The sequence below is a fragment of the Chinchilla lanigera genome, unplaced genomic scaffold (genome assembly GCF_000276665.1).
Source record: "Chinchilla lanigera isolate Chin_1 unplaced genomic scaffold, ChiLan1.0 scaffold00020, whole genome shotgun sequence".
In the NCBI taxonomy this organism is placed as follows: Eukaryota; Metazoa; Chordata; class Mammalia; order Rodentia; family Chinchillidae; genus Chinchilla; species Chinchilla lanigera.
The window spans coordinates 6,534,131-6,546,131 of NW_004955421.1; the positions used below are offsets into that span (position 1 = coordinate 6,534,131).

General features: G+C 44.4%; 1 protein-coding gene across 3 annotated transcripts in view; it reads right to left on the bottom strand.

Moving 5' to 3' along the window:
- Positions 1–8,427, bottom strand: part of Grm7 (glutamate receptor, metabotropic 7) — an 818,896-nt gene extending 810,469 nt beyond the window's left edge. For all 3 annotated transcript variants that reach the window (XR_001233876.1, XM_005383738.2, XM_005383736.2), the window contains exon 1: positions 7,827–8,427. Coding sequence is in view for 2 of the 3 variants with exons in the window: in XM_005383738.2 (XP_005383795.1) it covers positions 7,827–8,345 (519 nt within the window). In the remaining variant the exon portion in view is untranslated. The remainder of the gene's footprint in view (positions 1–7,826) is intronic.
- Between the last annotated feature and the right edge of the window lie 3,574 nt (positions 8,428–12,001).

Below are 12,001 nucleotides of genomic sequence, written 5' to 3' on the forward strand. Positions count from 1 at the left end.
ACATCACCATTACTACCCTCAAAGTATATCCCCCTTACTTTCAATGCACTTATCCCATGTTTCTGGTCACTTGCTGAAGCAATTATGGAAGTCTTCTTCTATGAGTGTCTTTAATTATACTGTCATGGCTGCCTCATTGTCTTGACTATATTTATGGGTCATTTTGGCTATGGGAAGAACCAGACATGCCTGGTGCCATATGTGGTGAATAAGGTGGGAAAGGACACACTGTAATATTTTTAAAAGCCTGCCTTTATATTGGATGGCAGTTGGTATCTGCATTTACTGTATTTTTATCACACCTGGTAAAGACACCTAGGAAAAAGGACTTTCAAAGCTGCTTCAGGAAGTGGTGAGAGTAATAAGTATGTCTGAAGTGGAAGTGAGGGGGAGTATTTCAAAGTGAATTAAAGGTAATGTGTTATTTAGTGTGATTTTTTTGGCTGAAACACACACTGTAAGTTTTGATCAGATTCCATTAAACACAGTGTGGGATACCATAGTACTTTTACTGCAAATTTAGCAATAATAATTATTTAGGCAATTATGACATTTAATAGCAGCATAATGATAAGATAAACTAATGACTTTTAATTTTATTGAGCACATACTATTTAAAAATCTGGTGCTAAAACACTTTCATGTAATCCTTACAACTATACTATCAGATAGGTATATTTTTTATTATTCCCATTTCAAAGATAAGGAAGCTGATGAAAGTTGTGTAACTGTTTGATCAAGACCAGACAGGAATGAAATAAAGAGAATAGACTGAAATCCAGGTCTAGCTCTAGAATTTGATTACTACCTCCCCAGGAAATTTCTGATGACTCCTTCGGTAGAGTATGTTTTCTTGTGAGAAGCATCCACCATGATATCCGCCTGAGCTGAGCACTCCAGAACATAAGCAACTTTGCAACAATTACTCTAACACATAGCAATATTCTCATCTCAACAATAATGCAGAGGGCTGTACCCTTCTCAGTGGCCTACTTGCTACTTTCCATCAAGAACTGCAGGAGGGGGCAGCAGCTGCGGAAGGGAGAAAGCACAACACCCAGAGAGGGAGAATTCGGTAAATGACCAATTATAAAACTATTAAGCTGCACCACTTTTATAGCAAGAGGCAAAATAATCCATTAAACCGAAAAGTCTCCTACCCTTCCCTTCACAGCCCACACAAACATTAGCATTGTGTGTACTAGGACGTCCATCTTGTGTTTCATCAACTTGACTTCCAGCAGTTGTATTAACACAGTCCTCTCACTTCTCTCATGCATCTGAATGATGGATTTCTCCACTCAAGGTTTGTAGAAAGAATGAAGTGAATGAAATAAAGTTTAAAAAGAGCCATCCTAATCCATAATGGTGAGCACTAAATCAGGACAAGAAGAAACATAATTTCTCATTTATTTGAATGAAGGGGCTACTGTATATTTGCACCTCGGGCTACTTTTCAAATAACAGAACAGGCACCTTTCATTTGCAGGTATGAATCTGTGTGTTCAAGTTGTTTTGGATCTACAGAATGGGACTTGTTTTATAACAAAGTATGTCTGCGCATAGATATGGTTAAACATTTGGCAACTTTGACATCCTTAAGCCACTATTTCAGGTTACACAAATCTCTAATTATTTTAAGTATCTGCATTTGTGCAACAGTTGAACAGTATGTGTACTGGTTAATAACCTGAAGATTATCAGAAAAATGTAAGTTTGAACCCAAATATTACCACTCACCAACTAGGTGACTTTTGAGTATGAGAGTCACATTCAGGATGTTCAGTGGGAAAGACAGTGTGCACATTTGCAGGACCACTGTGAGAACTAAAAGAGATGAAGCATTTTTAGTACATACAGTGGCCCACCCTGTAGCTTCAAATTACTTTTATGGTCACTATTACTATTGAAAAAAATGTAGAACTTCTTACTGAATGTGATATGTGTCATATATCACTGTAAGTTTATATTTTATTTTTGAAGTTCTAATAATTTAAGAAACATTTAGTAGTCAGTAGTATATGTGCTGTTGAAGCAAGCACAAGTAGCATTTACTAGTAAATATGATTGAAAGGTTAGTTGCCAAACATGAACGTATCATGATATTAAAAATTCTGACTCAATACTAGTCTTCTCAAATATCTATTGTCTTAAAAAAAGTCTCATTTCTATTGTTGAGTGCAGATAACACATATACTTACTGTGACAATTTATGAAAGAACCATTACTTAATTAGCCTAACTATATATTGCATAACTTTCCACCTAAATAGTACATTTTAGTTGCTGGATAAATGTGTTTGTGACTGTTTTGTATTGCCTATTTAAAGCAAAAGGACAGGAGAGTCAAGCTTGTTGCTTACTGTACAAGGGCCCAGGAGTTTAATATACTTTGTACTCTATTATGCCGTGAAAATGTTTCTGTGCCCCGGGGATAGCAACAAAAGATTTGCTTTAATGAAAGGAACCCAGTATGGTTGCAAAGCTTCCAGATAGGAGGCCTGTAGAGTACAGTTTACATCAAAAGTATCTGGCCTCTCAACTGCAGCAAGATGGGAAAGAAGCAGTCATAAATGCTTAAAGCAATTACAGTCAATGTTGACAAGAATGAGGACGAAAGTAAACTTTTGAATATTCCCAACCAGGGCTACAAGGGTTATGTTTAAAGTAAAGAAAATATCATGTTATTTTTCACTTGGTGAATGTCATTCAGTGAATGTTATACTAATGTAGGAAATCAGCTGTTTTAAATTGCAGGTGGTGAAAATCAAACTCAACACAGTGAAATGATTTTTAAAAACAATTCAGGGATGCATGTCTATTTAGCTCTAGGTGGCCCTGGGAATTTCGTATCAGCAGGGCTCCAACTCTCCACCATTCATCCCTACATGACCCTATGCTACAGAAAGCCTCTCCTTGGGCTGGATGGACATTGAGCTTAGAAAATTCCTGACAGAAGGTAATTTTTCTGTTTTTCTATGACAGAAATGTCTCACAGAGGATTCTGTTTGGTCTGGACAAGGCCCAATTCCCACAACTGAACCAATCACCCACTTTACTTGACCTCAGTCAAGTGACTCATCCCTGGGGCCATGAGCACGAACAGGCTGTCATTGTTTGGTAGTTTCCCCAAAGACAAGCCTAGCGCTGTTGTATGATGAGACCAGATAGGACACTGGATAGACAAACGCAATAGTTGCTCCTGTAAACGCCACAGTTCTTGCAGCTTGCCCTGCGTTATGACCATCCAGGAGGTTAACTTCAGAGGTCATTTTTCCAGCCAACAACCAAGGAGCAAAATTACAAAAGAATAAGGGCATAATATGAATATGCGAAGTTAACCAGACTATTAATGACCAAGACTGTTGTATGGGGAAAAAAAAAGAACTTATAAAAGTTCTCTCAAAGTCACTGAAAATTCAAATTGGGAAGTTGAGGTACAATGCCATGAAGTTTTGACTCTTCAAAAAACAGGCTTTCTCCAAGCCAAAACAACAAAAACCAAAAATAGGAAAAAATAGACACTTTTAGCAAGGAAAAGGCAAAATCACAGGTAGAAAAGAAGGTAAAGTGATTTATTCACAGTAACTTAGCTTGTAGGTGACAAGATTAAGACCCGAGCACAGATGTAATCCCCTGAGGTCTGTTAAATCCAAATTACAACCAGGATGCATGTAGAAAATGCAGCACTTGTAATTTGCTAGACTCCAAGCATTTGGAAATTGAACACAATCATTGTTGCAGTTATAATTAAAGAGAAAAATGCCCCAAGATATCCTAATTGTATGGCCTGCTTATGAATAAAATCCACATGGGGCATCTTCAAACAGAGCATGTGCCTATCTTCATTCTTTCCCTTTCAGCTCTTTAAAAAAAAAAAATGCCCCTTGAAAAATTTCCCACTCACCATCTGTTAGGTAAATTTCCTGAAACACAGTAAATGTGGAGGTAGAGATTGTTATAGAGATTATTCCAAATGGCAGTGATACCTACATTTATGCAATTTAAAAAGTATAGGTTAGAGTTGCTTTAAAAAAATCCCCACTCAAGTAATATCATATTACCCTATGAGCCAAGTTCTATTTCATTACATAAGGAATGAGAATTGACAGGGCAGAGAGAAAGGAAAGAAAAATGTAGGCACTTATGCATAAAATATTGTCCCCAAAGTTTGAAATGATATTCAAGTTTCAAAGAATGAGAGGAAAATACTGACAACTTTACAAATGTACTTCACTTATTTTACAAGGTCTACAGGCTTAGATTTGCATTATGCTCCAATAAGGGTACTTTTTAAAAATCTAGTTACCTTTGGGAAAAAAGAAAGTGGAACAGATACCATTCAATTCCAAGTCTATAGCCTAGACCATGGCATTATGTGTGAAATATCTTTCCTTTAGAATCGGGATGTAGCCAAAGTAATTTATACTGTCAAGAGTGTTTGCTCTCTGTCTGTGACAGAGAAGCCTTAGATAAAATGCTATCATTATTTTCCACTAAAAACATGGATCTGATTATCCATAAAACAGTGGTTATTAGAGATTTATTCTTTGGTCATTATTATATAACCTCTCCATGTTAAGCCATCCCCAATCTGTGATTATTTTTTAAAAATATGTTACTCATAGTAATATTAATTTATATTTAATCTTTCTTAGCATTAGGAGAGTATTATTTTGCATAGGCTCAGAAACAAATCTCCAGAAATTCCTCCCTGATGCTTCTTTGAGGCTGAACATGTATTGCAAGGCAGTGACAGTGACTTAATTCTAGTTGGCAGAGCTCTGGCCACATGCTAATTTCATTAGCCTCAAATTCCTGGATTTGAAAGACCTACTGGATATGATTTCTGTCATTTACCAACCTGTTCAGCATGGCTATAGAACAGCACAAGAGGAGGTGCTCAGCTCCTGTCTAGAGCCTGGTACACCAGCAGGCAAAAGAAAATTCCAAGTTAAAGACACTATTTACATCTAAGTACTCATTCTTGCCCAGGTCCTCATTTTTAGGAAAGAACTTCATCCCAGGCTTTCCTGGCAGCAACAGAATTGGTCCCATCTATTACTATCTCATTACCGCCTCCTAACTCCCAGCACTCACCCCCCCCATTTTACTACTTAAGTATTTCTTCCTCCAGGCTAGAGGCTTATCTCTCCATACATTTATATCTCAAATGTTCAGTTTGGCATCATCCCCATACTGATCCACAGAGACCAGAGGGAAAAAGAAAAGTCAAACCACTGTAAAGCTCAGAATTTAATCATTTGGAGGAGCTTATTTTATGTAGGACAATTTTAATTGAGCAGATGCTGAAATCCCACAGTAGAGTCAACTACCTTCTTTTACTTCTCCCCCGAACTGATCAAGCCTATGAACAATGGGTCTGTGTGTCATTATTCTCTCCTGATTTTTCAGACTGACAGAAGCTGGAGAACCAGGGGTTGGACTTTTATGCCTAGAGTTTTAAAAATCACATACAGAACAAGGCCACTGGAAGATATATAAATACTAGAATGAATGTAGGCAATGGTTAACCAGGATGGAACATCAACCATTATATCCCCAGCAGCAGCACAAGCTACAAGTTGGTGTATTCCTCCTATCAGCCTCTGCTTAACAAATGCAGGTGAAAACTGGGAGCTCTTTTCTCCCTCAGCTGTTCAATCCAACAGGAATAGCTGCAATTTGCAAATTAGAGGAAAATGACAGTGTTTTCTCTGAATGGTTTTATCCCAACCCACACTGCTCACACTGGCGTTCTGTTCCTCACCTCCCCAGCTCAGGGCTTGGGAGAGCCAGCCATTTGTTTCCTTATAAGTTGCCTCAGATTCAAACACCAGAGAAGGCATCAGCTCCCTCTGGAATCTTTTCTCGGCAAGCACAGTCCCTGCGCCTAATCTGCAATTGCTTTCTTGACTTCAGCATCCCATTCTTTTTTCAGATAGACAGGCCCATCTGCAGAAATGCTCGTGCTCTGAGTGAGGAGAGGAACAGGCAGTGAAACAATTTTCAAATGCTAAACACAGAACGCACCTCCCACTCCACCCCCAGGGTTCAGAGGAAAATGCTGTAAATTCCCCACACTCTCAAGTGATTCTCAGGTGCTGTCTCTGACCTCATCCTTTTAGCAGCAATGCCCCTCAGGTTGCCCAGCTTTGAGCTTAAAAAGGAAGGAAGTGTGTCTCTAGATTTTGATTACAAAAACTCAGGTTCTTCTAGAAAGCAAGTAACCCAGACTGAAGTCAATCATCAAAGCACTTCTAGAATTGCAGACATCTGGAGATCTCCATGCTGGCACACTCAAGGGATGTCGGCGACACTCAGAGCATTAGAGGGGCCCTGCTGTGGTGTAGCCCTGGATGAGCATCTCCTTCTAGAGCACAAACTTTGCACTCCTGGAGGTGATACTTGGACAAAGCGCATAAGGATTCCCTTGCTGAAAGCTACAGGCTGAGGGAAAGCACTTGAGAGGAAGCCAATTCTTTAGGTGCAGGCAGCCTAAGGTGCCGAGTTCATCCCAAACATCTAGGGCACTATGACCAGTGAGAGCCATTCACTGGGGAAGGGTGGTCTCAAGGGGAGGTGAATCAAGACAGGGAAAAGGCAGCAGAAGACGCAGGGAGGGGAAAAAAGGAAGCCTAACAAGGAGACAAAAAGAGACAGATACACACACACAGGGAGAAGAAAGGAAACACCGAACCTACTGTGTCAGAGACCCTGAAAATTTCTGAACCCCAAAAGCATCCATTTAAATTCGTGCAGCACAGCAGCCACGGGGCAGAGGCTGCGGGGAAAGGGGCCAGAGAGCACTGCGGTAGTACCCAGCGCTCCTCGGTCCGGGCATTTACCCCACTTTTTCCTTGGCCCTCGAACCCCGGAACCAGAGGAGATCCAATGGGCCCTGCGCAGCACCCCTCACTGCCCCAACTGTCTTCTCGCCTACCTCTGAAAATCATTATCTTTGGAGCTCGGATAGGAAATTTGGGGCTTGGGGGCTTCGGCTTCGTAAGGGAGGTATAGGGCGAGGGGGCGGCGGAGGGAGGAGGCAGTGGAAAGCGATTTTGTTTCGCAGTTAGCATGAGCTCATCTCTGGGCTGAGGTCTGAAGTAGCAAGAGTAGCAACTGATAGTTCAGCTCCTGCCCATGGTCGGACTGCAAATGCAATTTAAACGGTGCAAAAAATTGCCTACAGGAAACCCACGGGGGAGGGGGGTCAGGTCTGCGGACAGCAGCCTCTCTCTCCTTCTGGTCAGCGGGGAGATCCCTCCCGCTCCCAGTCAGAAATTCAGCCCGGAGGAGATGCACACATCCAGGTTAAAACCCTGCCCTCAGTTTAAGAAGTGCCTCTTTATGGTCCTCTCGAAATTTTCCAACGGAGTTGAGGTTTCCCCGAGGCTTGTGGGTGCGAAGCGGGGGAGTTGAGAAATACCCAGTTTTGAGGAACCATCACATCTTTCATAATCCATGCTCCTAACCTATTCTCCCGGGAGCTGGGACTTTTACAAGCCTGTTTTCGGACCATATTTCACTGTAATGCAAACCTATTTAAATCATCGCCTTGTTTTTCGCAGATTGCTTCTTGTAAATAGGGTCATAAATCCACGATGTCCAGTCGGATGGAGTGGAGCGCGGACAGGGGAGAGATGGAAGGGAATAAACCTCACAGGGAAGGAACCCCTTCTGGTGGGGTGGGAGGGGTTCGACGAGACCTCCTGGGTGGAAATGCGGGCAGGCTGACCCGACCGCGCTCCCTGGAGTCCAAGCCAGCCTTCAGGTTAGCAGTGCAGGGAGCCACTGCACGTTCCGCCCCGAGGGAGCCCCCCCTACCTGGAAAAGCCTCAGGATGTTGGCTACCATGATGGAGACCGAACTCCCCGAAGCCCCAATCACTCCAACTACTTTCTCTGGCTTGACGAAAACTGGGGGTTCGCCGTTGGTGCAGCGCACATCGGAGGTGTCCTTCTGGATGAGCGCCTGGACGAAAGTGAGCGACTGTTCGAGCGCGTAAGTGTCCCTGGAACAAGTGTCCAGGATCCGCGCGCCCAGCGTCACATTGGGCAGCAGGTTGGGATCGCTGTTGATCTGGTCCAGGGCGTAGAGCATCGCTTCCAGCCTGTGGATCCCGTTCTCCCTCTTGATGTCGCCGCAGGGCACTCCGCTGGGACCCTTGGCGTGCACCGGGAACAACCCCCCGAGGGTGACGTCCCCCTCGATCCGGATCGAGTGCGGGGCGTACATCTCCTGGCCGCGCGCCGCCGCCGCCAGCGCGCACAGCAGCACTTCCAGCACGCAGCAGGGGAACTTCATCAAAGTCAGGACGCGGAGCAGCTTCCCCAGCTGTACCATGCTGCTCCGGCTGCGGCTTGGCGGCGGCGGCGCTGGAAGGGAGGGTGGTGGGCTCGCCGCGGTCCGGGCCCCTCGAGGTGAGACCTTCTGGGGAAGCCCGGGGATTTCTAACCGCACGGAGGGTGGGGGCGCCCGCGATGGGTCGGCCAGAGAGGTTGCGGGTGTCCCGCAGCGCCTGCCAGCCAGGGGCGCCTCGCGCTCTAGGGTTCGCCGGCAGGCGCGCCGCACTCGCGCTCCCCCGCTCGCTGCTCGCGCTCTCCACCAGCCCAGCACTGGGGAGAGGGCAGGGATTGCTATCGCTTTAAATGGTCGTTCGGCTCCCTCTCCTCCTCTTCCCACTCCCTCCCTCCCTCGCTCGCTCGCCCGTTTTCCCCACCCTTCCCAGCACCGCCCTCCCCACTGGTTTGCATCATCACGCAAGGAGGGGCTGCGTGCTGAGGTAAGGGGGGGAAATGGGTGGGCGGCTGGGAGGGAGAGCTTGCCTCGCAATGGGAGTTTCGTGGTCCCCAGGGAATCTAGGGATTTTTAGGTCGCGCGAGAGGGAGGAGCCCTTGCCCCCGACCCACTGTGGACGCCTCTTACGGGTCTACACCCACGCCCACGTTCGGCCCACGGGTGCATCAACCGTGGGATGAGGTGGCGGTGCCTAGTGCCGACTGTTCCCAAACCTTAGGTCCGGTACCTTGAGTGCCAGCTTAGGAAAAACGCGTGGGAGTCTGGAGGCGGACACACCAGGGAAAGAGAGGCTTGGGGAGACCCCAGTCGACTGATTTGATCTGCCTGTACTGGAGAAAGGGGGAGAGAGAGAGACAGAGAGAGAGAGAGAGAGAGAGAGAGAAACCTGCTTCAAGACTTACAGAAAAAGAAAAGACCCTTTACACAAAGATTTCTCCAGGACCAGGTACTGGGCTGGACTGTAGAGAAGCAGAAGCTAAGAAGAAACGTTAAATCTGGCATGACATCCTCGGTCTTCAAGGGTTACTGGTGTCGGAGCTGGCTACACTGAGTGTGGTCCTCATGCCAGGAGAAGTGGCTGAAACCTCCGACTCAGTGCTTTTCTTCCGTTTGTTACAAGAGGTGGAGCTACTCTGAACTCCGAAGAGCACACTTCCTTCTCTAGCGCTGACAGGTGTAAGGCTCCCTCCTACCTATTCTGAGATGCTTCTGGTTTGGTGACAGGTTTTCCAGGGAAGAAAACAGCAGGAAAGAGTGAAGGTAGGAGGAAGGAAGAGGAACACGCAGACCTCTTGACTAGGAATGCTATTTCTTTTTCCCTGCTGGGAATTTGGGGGCAAAGTCAGGGTGCCAAAGAAGACTGCACTGTAATTAGAAAAGTCTTTACCAAAGGTGCTCCCATGCCATCAGCCCTACCCAAACTTGGTCCATTAAAGCAACAAGTGTCCCTAGCTCCTACATAAAGGCATCCAATGTTTTTGTTCATTGGGATAGGAGTGGTCTCAAGGAACTTAACTCAGCTCTTGTTGAGGCTTGCAGTTGCAGTGCTCTAGGAACACAATAGAGATTTGAGGAGAGAGAAAGAAAAAGAGGGAGAGAAAAAGAGAGAGAGAGAAGGGCAGAAAAATCAAGTCTAGTTTTTTTATTGATGATGGAAAATCACTATTGAAATTTTTTTAAGACAAAAGATACTTAGTTAACTTTCCTTACCACCAACTATCTATGCACCCTTGGCAGTATTGCTTCCCTGACTGGATTTAAGTTTCCCCATCTAGAAAATGATAAGATTGAATTGAAAGCTCTCCAAGGTATCTTTTAACCCACAAATCCTCTGTTAAAATAGGCCATGCCCCTTTGGCCATCGTGCTCTTTTTAGGGCAATATTCTCTGCTGCTCGATGTGTAGGAAACCAGCAAAGTTAGCCAAAGATCATTCCCACATTTTCTGTTGCAGAGGACATTTACTTTTTTGCTTGACGTCTGTTCCTCTTACTTCTGGGGACAGTTCATCAATGTCTTTTTGCATGTGCACTCTTCCGTGGTTTTGAGAATTGACCCCACTTTCTGTAAGCAAACTCTGACTAATAAGAGCATGTGATCTTTCGGTTTTTAGTGCTGAGTTCAAGAATGAGTCTAGAGCAGACCTGGAAGCATGCAAGGATAATCCCTGCAGTTTTGCTGGGGCAGCCAGGGTGAAGGCAAAGGGTTACCACTGTCACAGAGGTATAACTGCGGGAATCATAAAAATGGGCTCCTTCCTGGAAATACACTTTGTGTTTTTCTTTTGGAAAACTGTTATACTCTAATTTTTTTAACAACAAAATAGTTTACTATCGTCTTCCAGGAAACCAGGCTGTAATTTACATACAAATCTATTCACATACACAATGTATCAATCACCTTTACATCTGAGGTCTTACTATTTGAATGCACACCTTGCACAACCTTATGGCATGACGCTCCCTGCTTTTTCCTGCCAGTCCTATAGCAGTGAAAATACTGTAGGAATCTGTTCATATTCTGTACCAGTGACTTCCACAGGAATATTTGAATGCCAAAGTAGTAGAAATACAGACACACACACACACACACACACACACACACACACAGACATACACACACACACCAGAGGAGGAATTGGGGTAAAATATTTGAGCTCTTGAGTCCAGACATACTTGAAGATCGCCCCTGGGCTTTTTCAGTTATTTAGTTTTTTCCTTCTGTTGTTTAAAGCAAAAATAATACCCTCCTGTAATTCTACTGTTTTAATAGCCAAGATGTAAAAAGTAAAATAGCTGCAATACATACCCTGTTAAGGTCACATCACCTAATCTTCACGGGGAACAGGTGACTGAAGCAACAGAGAGCCGTACTTGGGGGACACAGGCATCGAGATCCTAGTTTTAGAGGACCAGAACCTCAGCATATTTTTGACAGACTGCATACTTACTGTTTAATTTCTGGGTATTTAGTAGGAACTGGGTGGCAAAAGAGGCAGAGAGGTGACTGGCAAGTAGTGCCACTTCTCTCCCACTTTCATTTCGAAGCCAGTGCGTGCTCACTAAGGGTCTCCTGGCTGGCTGTGGAGTGCTGCCCGGGCTCTGTTTTCTCCGCACTTTGCTCCTTCTCCCAAACATCTAGCAGCCTCATCTTCTGCCTTACACTGCAGTCATTCTGTGCATGTCTTTTTCCCTCGCCAACTTGTAAGATCCTTGAGGGTAAGGGCTGAGTAGTATTTATCTTTTCATCCAGGACAATGTTTTGAATAGTGTTTTGTACCTAAGAACCCTCATGTGTTGAATGAATCAGAACCTGAATCAGGTTTTTTCATTCTGCATGAACTTTATTTGACAGCGACCAAGATCTAAAGTGGGCAGAGCAGAAATGCTGGCAGATAAGCTGCTGTCCTCTTAACATATGCAATTTCTGGAAGGTAAAGGATAATTAATGCACTTTGAAATAAGTTGGTTGCAGACAAATTAGTAAGGCTGACACACTGCAACCTTAAGGCATTTGATCAGTTTTTGCAAAAGCTTTATTTGGTCTTTTAGGAGTCAAGTGCTCACTACTGAGCCAATATCTGTGCACACTAAAACCACGACCACCACTGTCAGTTCGAAGCCAGTCAGGAGCAAGCACCTCTTTTATGAAGCCATGCACTAGCATCACATGCACTGCATAGAAAGGGACATGCCTCAGGAG